At 41.9% G+C, this 21,037-nt stretch overlaps 2 protein-coding genes across 3 annotated transcripts in view; one reads left to right on the top strand and one right to left on the bottom strand.

Moving 5' to 3' along the window:
- Positions 1-6,198, top strand: part of tesk2 (testis associated actin remodelling kinase 2) — a 44,120-nt gene extending 37,922 nt beyond the window's left edge. For both annotated transcript variants that reach the window (XM_028593850.1, XM_028593849.1), the window contains 2 exons: positions 2,379-2,915; positions 5,753-6,198. In XM_028593850.1, the coding sequence (XP_028449651.1) occupies positions 2,379-2,915; positions 5,753-6,057 (842 nt within the window). In that variant the 3' untranslated portion in view covers positions 6,058-6,198. The remainder of the gene's footprint in view (positions 1-2,378; positions 2,916-5,752) is intronic.
- A 5,560-nt stretch (positions 6,199-11,758) lies between these two features.
- Positions 11,759-18,882, bottom strand: si:ch211-155e24.3 (zinc finger protein 628). The gene is made up of 5 exons (XM_028593411.1): positions 18,591-18,882; positions 18,255-18,488; positions 17,161-17,270; positions 16,175-16,274; positions 11,759-13,510 (listed from the first exon to the last, which is right to left on the bottom strand). Exons 2-5 carry the CDS (start codon positions 18,466-18,468, stop codon positions 12,534-12,536), a joined length of 1,401 nt encoding a protein of 466 aa, XP_028449212.1. The 5' UTR covers positions 18,469-18,488; positions 18,591-18,882; the 3' UTR covers positions 11,759-12,533.
- Between the last annotated feature and the right edge of the window lie 2,155 nt (positions 18,883-21,037).

Raw genomic sequence — 21,037 nt, 5'->3', positions numbered from 1 at the left:
TGGATTCAAGGAACTCGTGTCTCTGTCCTCTATGCAGGATTTAGCCTGTATTGCCACCTAGTGGTTACATTAGATTATCTATTTTACCATCCAAGCATTTTTAATTTATAGTTTAAAGATAATAGGACTGATTGTTCCTTTTAAAAAAGTTTTAAAAAAAAACTTACTTTTGATATAATTTTGACATTTTCTTATCAACTTTATGTTTATTGAACAATGGTATACGTTAATATACAATCCGGTTCTTACAATATTTCTTTTATGTTTTAAATCCAGTTGTCTCTTATCCTCCGGTCTATCTCCTTACACTGAGTTGCATGTTACCTACAACATTACTTATACAAACACTTCTCACTCATAACTTTGCAGAACATATTTCCCCACAACTGCACCAGTTTGATCCTTTTACACAAAACAAAACAAACAAAGAAACAATATGCACCAAAAGTAGCAATATAAAAGCCAGGGAATTACTGTAATTGTTGGGGTTTTGGAATTTATAGAGTGTGGTCTAGACCTACTCTATCTGTAAAGTGTCTCGAGATAACTTTTGTTATGATTTGATACTATAAATAAAATTGAATTGAATGGAATTGAAAATAACAGCCACACCAACCCCGTATCACATACAATTACAAAGAAGGCTTTAGCTGCAAAAAGTATCCAAAAGCCCCTAACCCCGTGCCCCCCCATGCCTACATCCAGCTAAGGCGACCATCAATCCATAAATTCAGCATTTTCTAATCTCAGTATGAAAGTTATTTTTTCCATTGTATAGATTCCCCTGACTACTGATCGCCAAGTATCATCTGTCGGAGGGTCTTTTTTTTTTTTAAGCCAAATTTGACCTTTTTAACCTTTCACCTTTTTTTTTTTTTTTTTTTTTTTTTTTTTTTTTAGGTTTTGTCATTTTTCTCCCAACATTTTTGTCGCTTTTTTAGCCATTTTTGTCAATTTTTTTTCCAAAATTATTTAACTTTTTTTTTTTTTTTTTCAAATGCTATAAAATTGAATAAAACACCCAAATTCAATGAAAGTAGTGAACTTATCTGTTTTTTTGTAACTTGTTAAGAGCGTTGCATGGAAACATTCACGTTATGTTTTGGACAATTTGGTTAAAAAGAAACCAAAATGGCTGAAATAGAAAATTTTAAAAATGGGTCAAATTTGACGGAGGACAACAGGAGGGTTAAAGAAAAAATCCGCACATCCAAACAATTCTTCTGTTCAGGTAGACGTAGGACAAAAACAAGGACTTGAAGAAAGAGAAAATCCTGCACACTGCGCTCGCTGAACTAGGGCTGGGCGATAAATCGATTTTATCGATTAACTCGAATGTGTAGTCAACGTGGATTTGTTTAAATGAAAAATCGATTTTCTCCTTAACATCAGCCGACGCTCCCCTCTGGGCTCCCGTAGCTCCGAACAGGGCTCATTCCTCCACCCGCGCGTTTACCATAGAGACACAAACAACATGGAAGCGACAGGGACTAACATTAATTATTTTCTTAACCAGTCGTTTCATTACTTACTTATCCGTAATCTCCGCCGAAATGACCGGCCGCTCGCGGTGCTGTGTCTCCGGCTGACAGCCACCTAGTGTCTGATAACTGAACCACCAGCTACCGCTGACCTGACGGAGCTCCATGCCGGGGCACCAGAGCCGGTGTTGAGGAACTCTTTTGCGGCTCAACACATCTCCTAAATGCTGCTGATACGACCGAGCTGTGACAGAGGTCTGTGGCTTAAACAACTAGTAATCGCCGCTCTGTAGCACGGAGCTCCGCTTCGACGTTTGTTTATCGCTACGAAGGAGCTTGCTACAGGTATGCTACGTTCAAGAGAATATCATGGGATGTTAACGTACGTTACTCAGCAACCGGTGAAAACAGGGGCAAGGTAAACTAATTTGAACTTTTAGCGAGGAACGAGAAGTGAATTACCTGTATGTGTGAAAACAGCTTTATGTCATGCATCCGTTTTGTTGTTGTTGAATATGTAGCCCTCCAACCCCCCCAACAAATCTGCAGATTGATTTTAAGTAGGGGGAGAAAAAAATCGATTTAAATCTTGAATCATCAGATTTTTTTTTTTTTTTAAATCAGGGATTTTATTTTTAGGCCATATCGCCCAGCCCTACGCTGAACCATCATCATTTATTAAAGAAAACTTAACGTTTTGGTCCCTCTGGACCTTAGTCAAGAGTATTTCAATCATGAACACAACAATGGTCTTAAATCCATTCTGTTCCTCCCATTCTGTGTCCCCAAGGTGCGGGAAAATTGACAATCATTTGTCAGTGGGAGTGTCTGCCAGTGAACTGTAAATTTGAACCTAAAATTGCATCACAAAACCACACCTGTCTCTTTTGTCTCAAGGTGAGAAGATCCAGGGCGTCAAGCGACTGAACCCTCTGGGCTTCCAGGACGACAAAATCCCGCCGAAATCCCCCCGCCCCCGCCGGAACATCTGGCTCAGCCGCAGCCAGTCGGACATCTTCTCCTGCAAACCAGGAAGGAAAATCAACGTCCAGGACCCTTACTATAACCCCCCCATCGCACACGGAGCCTCTAAAGCTCGCAAGATCAACCCGTTCACCGCCCGCGAGGACCTGTGCGGGGGGAAGATCAAGTTTTACGATGTGCCCAGCAAGTCGGTCTTCTCGCTGGTGTTCGACCTGCACTCTCCTCCGGGGAGTGTGTTCAGCACCCAGCCGTCTGCTTGGGGGCCCGGAGGAGCCCAGCAGGAGACGTCCTACTACTGGCAGCAGTTGCCGGGGAGACAGTGTCACTCCCTACCGGTGTCCCCCCAGCTGCCCCGCTCCGACGTCTTCCACCTGGCGGCTGCCGCTGTCAGCTCCAACAACAATGGCTCCGTCACCTGTAACCTCAGCCAGCTCTCCACAACGCTGCCACGTGAGTCCTCTGATCAGGCTGTCCTTTTACAGGGGTCCTACAGGGTCTTAGAAGTAGGGCTGCTCCCTCTTAGTCGATTAGTTGACTAATCGGTCGTTTTGGTCTTAGTCAACTTAGATTTCTTTAGTCGATTAGTCATGTTTTATGCTTTTTTTCATGCTGAATGACTTATTTCCAAGAAACGTACGAGCACATCTCTGGTAAACACAAGAATTAAAGTGGTGCTTTTGCATGACCCTTTGCGGAAAAACTCAGATTTACAGATCTGTCGATTAAATCAACTAATCGATTAGTCGATACAATTGGATGAGTGTTAGTCGACTAAGAATTTCTTCAATCGAGCACAGCCCTACTTAAAACAGGGCTGGGACCATATGCTTTTGTCCCGATTCAGTTCTTTCATGATACATGGGTGCAGATTCCGTTTGTATTGTGATTTTCATTTATTGCGATTCTGGAAGTAATGAGTCTTGCGATTGTCTTTTCCTTCTTTAACAAAAACGAAAGTTGAATAATACACTTCTGGAGACAATATATCATGAGACATTTCTAAAAATGAGTTGTTCTCTAAGAAGAATGCACATCACATGTCAGTCAGTCTGACATTTATTTAATTTGTAAAGAAGAACATAACATAACTTTCTGCTTTTTCTTCTTTCGCTTTTGTTTAGCTGGAAACGGATATGATGTCATGACGTCAGCAGTACCGTATAAACAGGACATTATTGGGTGAATCATTGGTAAAAAAATATTGATTCTGGGGAAATAGAATTGATTTTAAAAATTGTCACACAAAATAATTACGATACATAGGTTAATCGATACCCCCCCACCACCATTAATTAAAAACGTCTTGCATGTTATATTCTAAAAATCTTTAACGTGTTGAATTTCGTTTCCAAAAGTCTTAAATTATTGAAATTCACAAGCTACCCACCAAGTCAAACTTCCACTGTTATTTTGGGGAAAGTAACTCAAAAGTAATGCAAAAGTAGTGTAATGCATTACAGTTCAGTGACAGTAATATTGTAATATAACTAATTACTCTCAAATGACAGTAACTAGTAATCTATAATGTATTACATTTTGGAAGTAACTTGCCCAACACTGGGTGTGTTTTTTTTTTTTGCGTTTTTTTGGTGCATTTTTCATATAAAAGATTAATGTGAAAAGAAGAAAAAAAGAGACTCATAACCGCAGTCCAACATTATTTGGCATTTAAAAATTGGAACGCACCTGATTTTGATAATGTTGAAGGGTTGTTGTTGTTATGTGTGTACGTGGTTGTTGGCAGTTGGTACAAGTGGGAAGCTGTTACAGGAACTAAGCCACAGGCGTAGTGTCTTTTCAACTGTATGACCAAATTAGATAATAATTGTTCCCTTCCTTTCCCGTTTGGGGTGGGATTTCCAGCTAATGAACTCATGCTATGTAAGTTGAGACGATGGCAGCCAGGTGTCATTCAGGTCAGTGTCCAACATAACCTTTCCAGGCAGAGAAGTACTTCAACTCTGTGTCTCCATCGATGACGGGACGACCGCTGCATGATAAGACTGTGCCGCTCACCCTGCCAAGGCCGTAGGGAAAGTAAACACATAAAACCTTTTGCCTGTGTCGAGATATTTGGGCGTGGGGCGGCGTGGAGTCCTGCAGCGGCGCAGGGTTCAAATCCGACCTACTGCCCTTTGCTGCGTGTCATCCCCCATCTCTCTCCCCCCTTTCATATATATCCACTTTCAAAATAAAGGGAAAAGCCCCAAAAAAATTATCTTAAAAAAAAAAGATATTTGGGCGCCCGCAATATCTTTTACCTTATAGGTTAAAGGGGTGTGTCTGTGTGTGTGTGTGTGTGTGTGTGTGTGTGTGTGTGTGTGTGTGTGTGTGTGTGTGTGTGTGTGTGTGTGTGTGTGTGTGTGTGTGTGTGTGTGTGTGTGTGTGTGTGTGTGTGTGTGTGTGTGTGTGTAAGACTGCTTTTAATGGCAGCCTAACAGATACTGTTGACTTGCGCTAGCCTAGCACCAGCTACTGTAACTCTGCAACTGGAAGGACTGGGTGAAAAGTGTTAAACGGTCCCCACTGATAAATAACACACCGGCTAACTTTGAAATGAGGTCCTGTGTCCAAAATTCTTAACCACCCCTTTAAGCTAAACGTAGTCTCGCTTTGCCAGACCTTCCTCCACAGCGCTGTGGAGGAGGGTCTGTCTAGTCCACACAGCATTCTAGGATGAGAGTAAAACGTGCTCTGGTTTATTGGCATTTCTTTAAACCAATCACAATCGTCTTGGGCGGCGCCAAGCTCCAGACGGAGCCACGGGGGCTCAAAAGTTATTTTTAGTCGTGCAACAGAAAACTCCGATTGGACAGATAGTCTAGCTAGCTGTCTGGATTTACCCTGCAGAGACTTGAGGAGCAGTTAACCATACTCCTTATGTATCAACCGGAGTTTAGAATGCCATCACAGAGAAAGCGGAAGGTGAGGTACGTCTGACGAAAAGACATGCATCCGGGGGAATTTCCGGCATCACCGGAGCAATCCTGGAAGTGGAACATCATGGATATAGACTAAGCTGAACATAACGCCTCCAGCATGAGTTTAAATACGCCTTCAGGAAGTGAGGGACTTCAGAGAGTTGGGACCACATGACACAATAACACATGGTGGTTAAACTGTACTGCCTGCCTGAATTCTTCCTTCAATTGAGTTAATTAAAGTCTCCTGTGTAAGTCATCAAAGTCTTCTGAACTTTCTTCACGTATGTGAAATGAGATTCGCTGCTCCTGAGTTTTTTTTCCTTAACACCATCTCCCTCTTTTCCCTTTTTTATTTTCTCTCAGCAACTAACTCCAGGTGTGACGCAGGCCTGATGGGAAATGACGTCCGGCAGAAGGGAGTGCTGGGCGGCTGGGTGAAGAAATACGTCGTGGTTGAGATCCCGCCTTACTGCCGGCAGAGAGGAAGGGAGGAGGACCGAGAGGGAGAGGGGAGGAAGGAGGGAAACGAGGAGGACGAGCCTGGGGAGAGCTGGTCTCTGATGGTCCCCAGCAGCGACAGAAACAGTGGGGAGGCGATGGACTGCTCCAGCAGCCTGGCCGAAGGTGAGGGACCAGAGAGAGGGGCAGAAACACCCTGCCCCATGTAACACACACACACACACACACACACACACACACACACACACACACACACACACACACACACACACACACACACACACACACACACACACACACGGAGGATGTGGTGGATTTGGAAAAGAGAGGGGGACTTTTTTTCCCCCTGGACGGAGGACATAGAGGCAGCAGACTGACAGACCGGACAAATTTCAAAGGTTTTGGAAAAATAAAACGTAAAAAGAAGAGAAAAACCACTTTGTTTTTTTTTGGTTTTTTTTATCTGTCAAGTGAATGTATAACATGTGGATTAATAAATCAAGCACACCTGATGTAGATAAATAAGTCTCTTTCAAAAATATATTATCACCCAGGTGTGATAGGACAAGTTTCCATTCAGCACACAAAAAAAAAGCTTTTGTCAACACAATGGACACTTGGCATAGAGATTATTTTTTTGAAAAAGGTTTATATTTAATATTGCGAGATGATGTAGATTTTTTTTTTTTTTTCCTTTTTAAGTTAGGCGTCTTGTCCATGACGAGGTGTATTGAAGATCCCTTGTGTTGTGTATGTGTGAGTGTTTAAAAATCAAGGCTCGTGTTTTGATACTTTCCTCCCGTGTTCTTTGTTAGACAAATGTTTATGCTAAATAAAAAATAAAAAAGATCCCATATTTTTCTGATTAACAAGACAAAATTTTGAGGTGATTTAGAATAACTGAGTGCGTGAAAAACAACACTCAAGGGACAGTTTAATCTCGAACCATGTTAGCAACCCCCCCGAACTAGACTGCAGAGGTGAAACATTTCATCAAGTCTCCTCCAAGTCATTGACAGGGAAGTCTCCATAACAGCGATAGTGAATTAAGAGAGGAGCCACTTGATAATGGCCTTTTTGTTGGGTCAGCTGTGCTGTAACTCAGCCAAGCTGACAACATTCAACGGTCAAAGCCGAGCATTCACAGGCAGTGTTGGCGAGACATCCCATCCAGAACACTAACTGTGGGCAAACACGGATGGTGTAGTAAAAGGACCTTAAAGTTTTTTTTTTTTTTTTTTTTTTTTTTTGCATTTAAAAGTTGCTGCTCGAATGCCAACTTTCAAATCTCGGATGTCAGAGTTTAATCGAACGCACCGCAAGTTTTCATAACAGTCCCCTCTGGCCTCTCTATTCACACACAATGACAATGAAAAAAAAGCCAATGTAAAAAAAAAAAACAAGATTTAAAGCAAGACTATGTGACTTTTGAAAGAAAAAATAACAATCTTTCTCTTTCAAATGAAAAGTTGAATTACTTTCTCGCTTTAATACCCTCAGGCATTTAGCCGCTGTAGCCCGACCTGGTCTGGTTATTGCCAGTAGCTTATGGTGGCTAATGTTAGCATACTTTAGAAATGGCTGTATTGACTTTCTTTTGCTTTGCTGCTGTTTGTATGTGTACCACATCCTTTTTGTGTCACAAATTACAGTCTCCAAAAGGCAAGATCCACTTTCACCCTCAAGAATGTAGTCATTAAAGCAACTCACTTCAGAAAATCCAACATGAATTTAAATTCAGTGTGCCATCATGCTGTAATTTATGGCTACAGTGGTTGTTGTGCTGCAAAAGTTGCATAGTCTCGCTTTAAAGTCCAAACTGAAATTTCTAGAAACAAGGAGCTCCCTGAAGATGGGAAATCAAATGTACGTCCACCTTAGTATGGCTGGGTATCGTTCAGAAATATTAAATTCCGATACCGTGTTCTCAATACCGGTTCGTAAACGCTACTTTTTTCAATACAAATTTTATAAAACAAAAAGAAATGACAACATCACAAACCTTTTTATTTATTTTTTCAGCTCCCGCTACGTGAGCCCCGTCTCTCTCTGTAACGTAGAGTTTTTCCTGTGTGCCTCTACGTTGTAGAAGTTAGACAGCCAATCACAGACATTATTAGATCTTGGTAGAAGCATGCTGAGTGCTTATTGGCTCACTGATGCTGATTTACTTCTTGCTTATTGAATGACGATGCATTTTTCCATACTCGATACTTTTGAGGCAACACGTCGGTGCCTAAAAAGTAGTGAATTCGGTACCCAGCCCTAGACAGCAGTAATGTAAATTATACATCAACTATATACAAAAAAAGATAGTACATTTGTCGAAATGCTGCCAAAATATCCTGAAACAAACCGCAATTACTGTTGATGCTCCTTACAGATTGTAGGTTATCAGTTAACCAGAAAGTTGCCATGGTGGTGCTGAGATGACAAGTGGCTTTCTTGGTTCCCACATGCCGCCTGCTACCCTAAATGTGTACTGTCCCATGCAAAGGCAAAATTGTATGTGGCTAAAACAAAATTTGGAGCAATAATTTTAAATCCCACACAAACACCACTAGGTTTAATTCTGTCTCAACCCCAGTGTCTTAAAGAAAAAAAAGATACGGGTAAACTTCATTCACCTATAAAGTCAAGAGACTTCAGGTTATGGAAGCATTTGACTTGAAAGGAGCAGATGACTCAGTCTCACAGGATACAGCCCCGGGGTTGGATGAGTAATATTTTGGTTTTGAGGGGAAACGGCACAACCTGGTCTTTCAGTTCTTACCGCTTTCAGACATGCCTGTTATCGAGCTGACAAAGAGCCGAGCTGAGTAGCGTTTGAAAACTATCAACTATCACAAATTATTAGCGCTAAACAAATGAATACACTTTTTTTTCTTTTCTTGCAAACATGGTACAAGCTAACTTCAAGTGGCGGGATTTGACTTCAAATCCAATGTATATTTTCATTTAATTGGGGCACATGGTTACACTTTACTTGAAGGTAGCTACATAAGAGTGACCTGACGCTGTCGTGAACGTGTCATAAACCTTATAAACAAGTCATAAACGTTTATGACAACGCTTCTTTTAGTAAGTGTCATTTGGTTTTTGTCATGAGAAGTTATGGTTAGGGTTCATGTGTTTATGACCGTGTCATGTCACTCTTATGTAGATACCTTCAAGGAAAGTCTTAGTGAGCACATTCCCAATCTAAAGATAATAGAGACACACTCCCTAATTTGTCTAATGAAATTGGTGGCGTCGTGACATTTTATACCTTTAATCGACACACTCCAGTGGATATCTAAAAATAGACTTCCTTGAGGTAAAGAGTCTTACTGCGAAGGTTAGTTTAACACAATGGTTTTCACTGTTCATCTAAATGTTTTATACAAACTAAATGACTGTAGATTTGTCTCTGTTGTTCCATTCTGCTGATCGCAGTCTCATACGGTCCCATTACTTCAACAGGAACTAAAATGCACTTGTACAGCGATCTCCTATGAACTAATCACTACTTTTCTATGCAACCAATGTAACGTTTATGACACTGTTTTACAGTATAAAGGATCTAATTTGATATTTATGAGAAAACCTTTTTAATGTCTTACCTTTGTATATTTGTGTAAAATGTTTGTGTTACCTGTCTGGATGAATACAGATTGAGATGTTCTTTTTTTTTTGCTGATCGAAATAACAAAGCTTCTCAGAGTTTTCCTTGCGTTTGTTTCTTATTCTGTATTTCAGTACAACCTACACTCAGAAAAGCTCAGACAGCCTGGGCTTAACATTTAGGAAGTCATATTATGTTTTAAATTTTGTGTGAAAACTTTTGCTCTCATATTCATTCAGACTGGATTCACCATATGGACAGTTAGTCCCGATCGACGACTGTTCATTTACCGGAAAGTTGCGGATGTCTGTCGCCTTCCGCTTTCTTTGTGTTTACGTTAAACTCCGGTGCTTCGAGGAACAGCAACCGGAACCTCTGAGCAACGCTACATGCTGAAAATGGAAAATTTGGATCCGGCAACAAGGCAGGCCTGCTTGGTTCTTTTGGGGAATGATTGTAAAGATTTACAAAGACTACGTTTAGGGAATTTCCTCTTTAACTGGGACGTTTTGGGACTGATTGGTGGTATTGCTGTGGACGAAGTACACACGGCGATACACTGGTAAGAGCAAATGAGACTTAACCATGTATCCAGCTAATTTAAAGATTTTTTTGGGAGGGCTTTTCCACCTTTAATCGATAGGACAGCTAGGTGAGAAAGGGGAGAGAGAGAGGGGAAAGCCATGCAGGAAATCGTCACAGGTCGGACTTGAACCCTGGACCTCTGCGTCGAGGCATAAACCTCTCAGTATACGTGTGCCTGCTCTACCCACTATCCAACCCGGCGATGTATCCAGCTAATTTAAATAGCTCACGTTACTGTATTGTGTGAACAGTAACAAAACTTCATTTTATATTGTATGTGGCGTTTTCTTTAGCGGGGTGCAAATGTTCCACCAAAACAAGTTCCTTCCCAAGACTATTTAGCAGAGCCACCGTCGCTGCGTCCAGAACTTAGTACCGCCAAAGACGATTGTGATTGGTTTAAAGAAATAGAAACAACCCAGTGTTTGCTGATGTTGCCAGACCTTCCTCAACAGCACTGTGGAGGTGTGCGTGCATGCGTGAGTTTCTCTTTGTCTGCCTGATCGTGTCTTGCTGTAGACACAGCTGAGAAGTCGAGACAAAATCACCATAAACCTGGGTGTTTTATTTTGAAATGTGTTTTATTTTTGTAAAGAATCCAGCTGCACTGTGGCCTTCCTGTATGCAACGTGACGACTGCTGCAGCGCGCGGGCCGGCACGGACACTCCGCGCCTGATCACAGCTGGTATGAACGGACAGATTGGATAACATGGCTAGTGTGATTTGGCTGTAAACCCACTTTGTTTCTCTCTCAAGTCTTAGAGCTAAACATTGTTTTCCTCAAAGATAAATCCCTGGCGATATTCAAAAGAATCTGGATCTTATTTGACAAAACTTGCTGCAATTGTGAAGGTATTTGTGTGAAGGTATTATATTCTTAATAAGGGTATCCTTCATATTTCTGTCACTCCTTATGTGCATCATTGCATCTTACAACAATACATGTATTTTTATAATGTAAAATATATTAACAATGTTGACAAGACCAAAGCGGTAAAGGTGTTTAAGTCAAACAGTCCAATAAGACAATCAACAGCTCATTTTACTGTAATGGAGCGTTTCAAAACAGGATATACTGACCATTCCCTCCACTTTGAGACAGCCAATTGAAATCTGTACATACATTTTAGTCAGATATTTATTGTTATGAGGTAATGCAGTAAAGACTTAAAAAACTAGACTTGGTGTTCAGTGAAATGGATTACAACTCACATGTTCAAGCTTCAACAGTCCACCAACATACTGTACGGAAAAAAGAATGGACACTAGTGGCTGCGTTGAGTGGTAAGAATACCAGGAAAACAGGCTCACGTTATAACCTAATGATTTCTGATCAGAGTCGTTGTCATTACTTAGAATTCCTTATGGAGGCGACAGAAACTACGCACTACAATTCCAGACTAGTCGGTTTTATTATAACAACATTATTTAAATATTATAATATGAAACTGTTTTAAACAAAAATATACACTTAAACAACAATAAAAACAAACAAAACCATTTCATCCATATATCTGCGAATCAGATGTATAAAACAAAGCGTGATTTATGCTTCTGCGGAGGCTCCACGCAGAGTGTCTGTGCGTGCGTGTGGTAGAGCGAGTGAGAGAGTGACGGCGATTAGCTTCGGTGCAAGTAGCGACTCTAGAGTCCTAGTGAGAGGAACAAAGTGTCTCCCCTGCTGCTTTCTGACCACGGTCGGAAATCTGTAGCAGGAAAAGTTAACCCTCTCCTTGATTCCATGTGGTTTATGGAGAAGGAGAACCAGGAAATGAGTCGAGGTGGGGAATGCAACACTACCTAGCCACGGCCGAGGTCAAAGTCCTGTGTTTGACCCACCCGCCACCCTGATCAACCTCCCTATGCCGATTTTAGCACTTTCATACTACTCGCTACGGCGTAAATTCACATGCAATCGCAAGGTAATGTAAGTCAGCGGGTTGATGAACACGCTTAAAAACGAGTATGCGTCTTGATAACAAAAATGGCATACGATGTGTGGCATGTCGTACATACGCCACTTCATGAGATCAGTCTGGACAAGCAAACGTGTTTCTGAAAAAATGTTAAGGCCATGCAGTTGCTGAATCTGTCTTCATTTCAGACAGACAAAGGACAAAGTCCCTGCGACGCTACCAGAATGCATTGCACGGCTGCTCCCGTAGGAATGAATGCGAAGCAGGGAAATGACGCAGACAATGGACACACACACACACACACACACACACACAGAGTTGTTGCAGTCTGCATCGCCGAGATGTGTGTTCAATTTTTTAGAGAGGAACACGCCAGGCTACGGCGTAGGGTCCGTACCCAAACCTGGAGCACGCCAGGCTACGGCGTAGGGTCCGTACCCAAACCTGGAGCACGCCAGGCTACGGCGTAGGGTCCGTACCCAGACCTGGGGCACGCAAGGCTACGGCGTAGGGTCCGTATCTACACGTACCTAGGTGCGTGCCGACGCCGTGGATTTAACGCCGTAAACCCCTGTGAAGTCAGTGTGCAGTTTTCTGATGGGACTTGAGGCTGGAGCGCTGGGTGAAGCACTTGCCGCACAGCGAGCACGCGTAGGGCTTCTCTCCGCTGTGCACCACCGCGTGTCGGATCAGGTTGCACTGTTTGGTGAAGCTGCGGCCGCACTGCAGGCAGCTGAACGGTTTCTCCCCCGTGTGGCTCCGCAGGTGCTCCTTGAGCTGACTAAACCTCATGAAGCTTTTGTCGCAGTACGTGCAGCTGAACCTCTTCTCGCCAACGCCCGACCTCCAGGGCGTCCTCGTCCTCCTCGCCAGGCCCAGGCCGCCGCGGCTGTGCCCGCAGAAAGAAGAAACGCCTGCGGCTAGGCTCGGCGGCGGCGGCGTCAAATCCTGGTTTGGGTTCCTCCCCTGAGGAGAACCGGTGTACTGATGATGCTGTGGCGGCGGAGGAACCGAGCATCGGTCCGTGGTGTTGATCTGTCCTTCATCTGGCTGCGGCCTCTTACATCCAAACGCTCTGGCTCGTCTCTTCGCGCGCACTGAACTCGCCGCGACCGAGTGGGACTTCCCTATCGAGTGAATTCGGGGCACCGTGTCTTCCAAATGCAGTCCGCTTTGAGGCGGGGCCGCAGAGGGAGGTGGCTCAAACTGTGGCTCGGCGTACGGGAAGCTCGGCTCAGCAGCGTCTCTGCACTGATTGGACGACCACAGCTGTCCGTCTCCTTCCTCCGTCACAAACCTGTGGGCGGAATCGAGAGGAGCGGCCTTCTCGTCGGGCTCTCCGTCTCTCTCGTGTTTCACTACGAGCTCTGCGGCGGTTTGGTGTCTGTGCGGCTGGGGCGGCTGCTGCTCCTCGGGGAACGTGTCGTAGCCGTCGGTCGGGAAAACCAGAGCTCCGGGCCTCGCTGCGTTCTCAGCTGGGTGGTAGTGCGCTACGAAGATGTCGGTCTGGGCGGGCTGTGAGGCTTCCAAACATGGCATCTGCTCGGCTTCACAGACTAAAGAAAAAGCACAGGAACCCACACAGCATCTTAAAGTAGTGGTTTTTAAATAGGGCTGCACAATGTATCGTATTTTTTTTTTTTTTTTTTTTTTGGTCATCGCCGCAATAAACACATCGCGAGAGACACTTGAGAGACACCCCATTTGTCCTGTTAGTTGAAAGAAAATATCAGAAAACTGCACTTTACCACCCTTGTGTTGACTTTGGGTCAAATTGACCCGTTTTCAATTTTTGTTTTATATCAGAAAATAGGGGACGTAGAAATAAGCGTTGAAAATGTGTAGAAGAAAAATGTAACAATTTAAATTGTTGGAAAAAGCAAAAACAAACTGTGAAAAAAAGGCGTCAAAAACGTCGAAAAAAATACGTGTTTTTTTCAAGGTTGACGGGAAGACAACACAAGGGTTAAAATGTTACTGTCTCTCTTTTTAGTGATGCCTTTTATATCGGTGTTCAATTTGTTAGAAATTTCTTTTATTTATCGCAAGTAATATCATTATCGTGGTATTCAACAAAGTTATCGCATATTTTCCTCATATCGGCTCTAAGTCCAACAAATCTTTTGATATCACTCTTTTCTTTAAATGGTTATCTTTACAGCCATTTAAATAGCAAATAAATGAAGCTCAGTGTAAATTCTTTCAGGAAGACTTCTAAACTTCATCCACCTCTCTCTCTTCCTAAAACTGATCAGCTGTTTCGGGGCGTTCACATGATTTCCACGAGCCAATCACAGCATGGCATCCCTGCTTTATATCTGTTCTTCTCTCTGCTGCGGTCAGTTGTCATTTCAGGCAAATTGTACAACCCCCCTCCTCCCCTTCCACCTCCAGTCATCGGCACCCACGGCACCCTGGGTCCTCCTCCGGCAGAGTGCTCCCGGTGGCTCCTTCGGTCTGGTCTTCGGGCTCCTTCACCACCACCACCACCAGCGTCTAGACTCCATCGGGGGGGATATGCCTTGTTTTCCCTAACCCTTTAAAATTATGTTTAGAACAATGGAGTCTAATCTCCAAAGACTACATTTCATATTATGCATATGTACAAATAGACCTTTGCATATTTGCAAAGAAGTCTCTCCTGATTGAAATAGTGTTCATTATTTTAATGCCACAACTCAAAGTTGTGGTTCTTAAATATTTAATTCATTTGTAGAATTTGTTGCGTAAAATTAGTAAAACCTAAATGGGCCCGATAAGGATTCACATTCAATAAGCGGATTAGATACTGGATCAGGGCGCCCGGATGGCTTTTCATTGGTTGTGTTTTTTGATTGGTCTGTTTGAAAGCTTATAAGAAGGTCTCTTCCTGTTTTGGAAATTGATTGACTCCCTGACGAAGGCTTGTATGCCGAAACGCGTCAGAGTACTTTAAGATTTATTATGACTAAGCCATAAATAAAGGCTCTGTATTTTTCTAAAAGAGAGTGCCTTGGAGTTTCCTTATTGGTTTCTATGCCCGGATGGCCAGTTGGTAGAGCGGGCGCCCATATGTGGAGGTTTACTCCTTGACGCATCCGGCCCGGGGTCGTTCCCCCCTCTCTCTCTCTCCGCTTTGATTTCTTCAGCTGTCCTGTCAATAAAAGGCCTAAAAATGCCCAAAAAATAATCTTAAAAAAAGATACTGGATTCATGTTCAATAAAATGCTGTGGAACCAAAAGAAACTGGGCCAACTCTGAGGAGATGAAAGCCAATAAAACACAACCTGTAGTCCGTTTGACCTGAATTGGCTGGGCTCCAGTGGTTTCAACAAATCCAAGTTATCAAATGGAGGGCAATATGTCACATTGTAGCTAAACTGTCTTTTCTTCAGCTCTATGCTCTACTCTGAAACAGTCAGATAAAACCTTGGAATGTATTAAGAAATGTGGGTATGCTTTTGTCATGTTGTGTAATCCTACACACGCTGCTACAACACGCTTTAAAAGTATACACCTGTTGCTGATCATGTTATGAACGCAGAACATGTACATGCAGACATTTCATATTCCTACGAGTGCCTTGGATTGCTTTTGAAGGAGACCTGGATTTTTACTAAGGCTGCACGATATGAGGAAAACATGCGATAAAGTTGTTGAATACCGCGATAACGATATTATTTGCAAAATATAAGCACATATGAAAGTGTACTCAGTTCTGCCGCTGTCAGTATTCTGCTAAAATACAACAAAAGGAAATTATTTCCAACGTTATTTTTTGGGGGCATTTTAGGCCTTTATTTCTATAGGACAGCTTAGACATGAAAGGGGAGAGAGAGGGGGAATGACATGCAGCAAAGGGCCGTAGGTCAGAGTCGAACCCGCGGCCGCCGCGTCGAGGAACACACCTCTATACCTGGGCACCCGCTCCACCAGGTGAGCTAACCAGGCGACCATTTCCAACGTTATTTTATAGAAATTGAACATTGAACTGAATATAAAAGGCACCACTAAAAAAAGAAAGAAAAGTGCATTGAATTAAAGTGCAGTTTTCTAATATTATTTACTTCAACTAACAAAAAACTCAAGAGTGTCTTTCGGGATGTGTTTATTGCGGCAGTCGATGTCGCCATGACGACAAAAAAAAAAAAAAAAAAAGATACATTGTGCAGCCCTAATTTTTACCAGAGATTATTAAATTAAATAAACCCAGTGTGTACGCGTTTTGTGTTTGAACTCACTGAGTTTGTCCTCCGACTCGTTCTTCCACAGGTCCTCCTCTGCACACTCCTCTTTGATCAGGATGTGTCCAGCTTTATTAGCACATTCCACGTCTGCACACTGCAACGCCACGCTCAACATTAGTACTCACACACGGGAGACTAGCTACCTGTAAAATACCATTCATTATGCATTTCGTTAAACTTTATTTTTAAGCTCACATGAGGCACTGGAAAAAGTAGGGGTGGGAGAAAAAACATAGAAAAACGCATGTATTGTGTTTTTGATTCTTTTCCCCAGAATCAATATTTTTTTTTTTTTTTTTTACCAAAGATTCACCTAAATATTTTTGGTTTATACGGTACCGCTGACTACTCCATCATATCCGTTTCCAGCGAAACAGCGAAAGCAGAAAAAGCAGAAAGTCCATGTTATGTTGTTCTTTACAAATGAAAAAATGTCAGACAGACAGATATATTGTCTCTAGAAATTTATTATTCAACTTTTTGTTTTTGAAAATCGCAATATTCAGTATATCAATTCTATCGAATCGCAATAAATGAAAATCAAAATACAAATCCAATCGGCACCCATGTATCAGGAAGGAATGGAATTGGGACAAAAGCATATCGTCCCAGCCCTACAAGAAATATTTGCTATTGAGTAGGACTAATTAATGAATCAGGACAAAGAAATTACACATTTTTTATAATCAATGAATTGTTTAAGTCATTTACCAAGCGAACATGTAAGAAATTAATTGTTACAGCCATGGCTCTAGCTTATAAAATGTGAGGATTTGTTGCTTTTATCAGCTGTTGTCATTGTAAATTGAGCATAGATGGCATTTGGACTGTTGGACAAAACAAGCTAATTAAAGAAATAACACCGGCTCTGGGAAACGGTGAGAGGCATTTTTCATTATTTGTTGGCATTTCACAGACCAATCAAACAAGCAACAAGCAGATTAATAAACAATCAAAATCATATTTTGTAGTATCCATACCTGCTGGGGTTGAGTTTGAGCCTCAGTGTCCCAACATGTGCTCTGTCTCCCTCTGTTCAACACCACTCGGACTAAAGGAGAGAATCGCTCTGCTGCTGGAGGATAAAACGCTGAGGAAGAACAACAGACATACCACCACATTTTACACTGGTATTATACACAGTCACAGGGCTGGGCAATATATCAATATAAATCAATATTGTGATATGAGACTAGATATTATATTCAATTTTGGATATGGTACTATCGTGACTCAACCAAATCCTGACTGTTCACTGTCCTGGCTCTTAAATGGTGGAACGAGCTCCCCATCGACATCAGGATGGCTGAAAGCCTACCCATCTTCTGCCGAAAGCTAAAAACACATCTCTTCCGACTACACCTCGGATAATAAAAAAAAACAAAAAAAAAACTCTTGAACCTGCATTTTTATACGTTTCTTTGTAACTTTGCTTATTTAAAGCTAATGTACTTGCACTTACTACTTGTTAGTTTGGACCTTCTCAGTTGAATGCACTTAATTGTAAGTCGCTTTGGATAAAAGCGTCAGCTAAATGACATGTAATGTAATGTAATGTAACATGACATAAGTGTTGTCTTTTCCTGGTTTTAAAGGCTGCATAACAGTAAAGTGATGTCATTTCCTGAACTTACCAGACTGTTGTAGCTGTTTTATTATTTGCCTTTACCCACTTTATTATATCCACATTACTGATGATTATTTATCACAAATCTCATTGTGGAAATATTTGGTGAAAGCACCAATTGTCATCCCTACAATATCGCAATATCGATATCAAGGTACTTAGTCAAAAATATTGTGATATTTGATTTTCTTCATATCGCTACACAGTCATAACACACAATAGTATGAAATAAATGCCATATATTGAAAGTTTAAGTCAACCTGGGGAAAAAAAGGGCAAGAGCATTTCACATTTGTTGGACAATTTTACAGTCAAAACAGCAAAAACAAACCAGGCGGCTGGAATAGGAGTTGTATAGGTGTAGAAGGGTTAACAGCAGATTAGCCAGAAACTACATACAACAGCATGGCACCAGGAAATGAATGTATCATGGCAACCCATCCTCACCTTTCCTCCTGGCTCTCATCCTGCTCCTCCTCAGCTCGGCCTCCATCACCTCACTCTTCCGCTTCAGCAGCTCGATGTCCCGCCGGCTCTGGCTCACCTCCAGCCGGAGCACCGCGCAGCTGTCATCCACACGCCGGGTTATCTCCGCCACAGCTGCCTTGGCCAGGACCTCCATGACGGACAGTAGCTGGCTCTGGAAGCCGCAGTCCTCCATGTTGACGCCGAGTTCAGTCTCTTTATTCAAAAAGAAATAAATATATTCACCTGTACGCGTCTGTATGTCGCTCAATTGCAGGTTAAATAGATGCAAATTGCTGCTCAGAGGACTGTGTGTACTCGTGCTGTGGAAATGCTAAATGTCTTCCGCGGACGGTAACGTAGGGGGAGGGTCGCTCGTTTTCCCCACCCGTGGTCAGCTCGGGCGGTCTCACTCCCTCTCTGCTTTTAGTCGCATTAAAACGATTGAATCTTTTTTTACTGACATATTTCGACACCTTCCACGATACGATGTTAACACAAGACGGGGAATGTTTGTTTTAATTAACGTTAGCAGTGCTGTTAGTTCCACGTTATTTCTGCCACTTAGGGACGTACTGAAATCCACAACGAGGTGACCGTAGCAGCGTCACTTGTTGTATTATTACCGTAAATATTTGACTACATCCGCACTGTGACCCCAGCGGCGGAAGTCAGCACTCGCGGTGAATCTAGGTGACTTGAAAGACTTTTGCAAATATGACAAAGTTGCTAATATGGCAAGACATTTAGTTTTTCTTGTAATTATTATACACCAACAATGACCTAAAATACTAAAGCTTTAAAAAAAACAATGCCCATAACTTGATGTTGACGTCGATATACAGAAACCACATTCAAACATTATCAATATTGATAAATATGAAGCTAAAGCTCACCTAGGTAATGAGCATTCATGCCATATTTAGATATGTGTTTGTGTGAGAAAGAAACATTAAGACATTTAATGTATTAGTCACCCTTTATAAGGGCTGTAATGAATCATCTACTAATAATGTAGCTATAACATTATAAGCCATTAATAGTGGAAAAAAGACTTACCATCTGGAACATTTGGACCAACAAAAAAAAAAAAGAAGTAAAATTTACTTGACTTTAGTCACTTTTTTAACATTAGAGCTGCATTATTATTAATGGTATATAAAGGCACTATAAAACATTGGTAATGGCTTTATTAACCAATTTATAAAGCTTGGATTAATGACCTCTCTCCAGGATAAAGCCCAGCCACGAACTACCACACAGAGACACAGAGCCAGATGTACGTACAGCTACTACGTACAGATACTTCCGCTTACGTCGTATTTACCAAACCTGCAGTTCATCGGGTAATCAGCGCCTTTCTCCACCCACTATGCCGTAAATTGCGCTGTAGCAAAGCGTTAACGGTGCAGTAGGAAAAACTATAAACTTATAAAACTAACTTTCTGTCATATTTGCTGAAACTGACCATATGGTCCAGTAGAACTACATGAAGCAGATAATAAAAAAAAAACAAATCTCCACTACCCCTGTAGTGCGATTTGCAAAAATGTACCACTCCCTGTTCAGATGCACCAATCAGGGCCAGGGGGGGTGTCTAACTGTGTAAATCACTGCTCATGCACACGCATTCATTCTCTCTGAGGGGGGAGGGCCTCAGGAGACCGTTTTGGGCTTTAGTGGAAAGGGGGGGAAAAACTGATTTAAAAATCCACCTGCCAAAGTGGCTGGTGGTCAAAAAAGTTAATTTCATGCCCTGGGGCTAACCGTTAGCATGCTAGCATGCTAGCTCATTCTCAATGGCAAAACACTGCTACAACACACACAACAATGGGTTGTGTCTAACTGCGTGTCAATCACTGCTCATGCACACTCATTCATTCTCCCTTGTGGGAGGAGGGGCTTAGGAGACTGTTTTGGGCTTTAGCGGAAAGGGGGGAGGGACTGAGAAGTTGTCGATGTTCACATTTTTGGGCTAAATCCTGGATCTTCACAGCACATTTAAACACACTTTTGAGGTACTGCACTTGAGCATTTCCATTTCATGATGCTTTACACTTCTACTGCATTAAATTACCACCACTGCTACAGAAACAAAGTAAAAGCATATTTAATTGCTAATACTTCTGTACTTTTTCTTATGTAACATTATGTACAGTACAACTTTTACTTGTAATGGAGAGCATATTTACTTTGTGGTATTGTGGTATTCCACAATTATTTGTATTAATGTTGTAGTTTGTGATTCTTTGTTGTACTTTGTGGTTATGTTAGTACTCTTGAATATTTCACCATATGCTTTTTGCATCCCTTGTTAGTACTTTATGGAAGCTCCTGGTACTTGGCTAAGCTGATTGATATTCTCTTTGGTTCTATGTAATAATGTGGTATGTTTGTGGTACTTTGGGATATGCTTTGTGGTGGTTTGCAGTACATTATAAAGATTCCTGTGCTACGTGTTACTGTTTGTCAATCTGTAGTCATATGTGCCAACTTGTGATTTGTTTGTTGTAGTTTCTGTTGGGTCTTCGGTATCGTTTTGCTTTGCAGTAGTTTGTTGCATGTTGAAGTAATTTGTGGTAATTGCACTAGTACTTTTGGAGCCTTTGTTGAACTTTGTGATACTTCTACTGTATATAGCTCACTGAGGCTCTGTGTGTTGCTTTAGTTTGTAGGGTTTGTATTGGCATGCAGCATTGATGTACAACTGACAAAGGAAATGGGCTGAAATGAGTTGAATTTGTCATTAAATGTCCATTTCTTTT

Source organism: Perca flavescens, chromosome 12 (assembly GCF_004354835.1).
Source record: "Perca flavescens isolate YP-PL-M2 chromosome 12, PFLA_1.0, whole genome shotgun sequence".
Lineage (NCBI taxonomy): Eukaryota > Metazoa > Chordata > Actinopteri > Perciformes > Percidae > Perca > Perca flavescens.
This window is presented reverse-complemented; position numbering and strand designations above follow the sequence as displayed.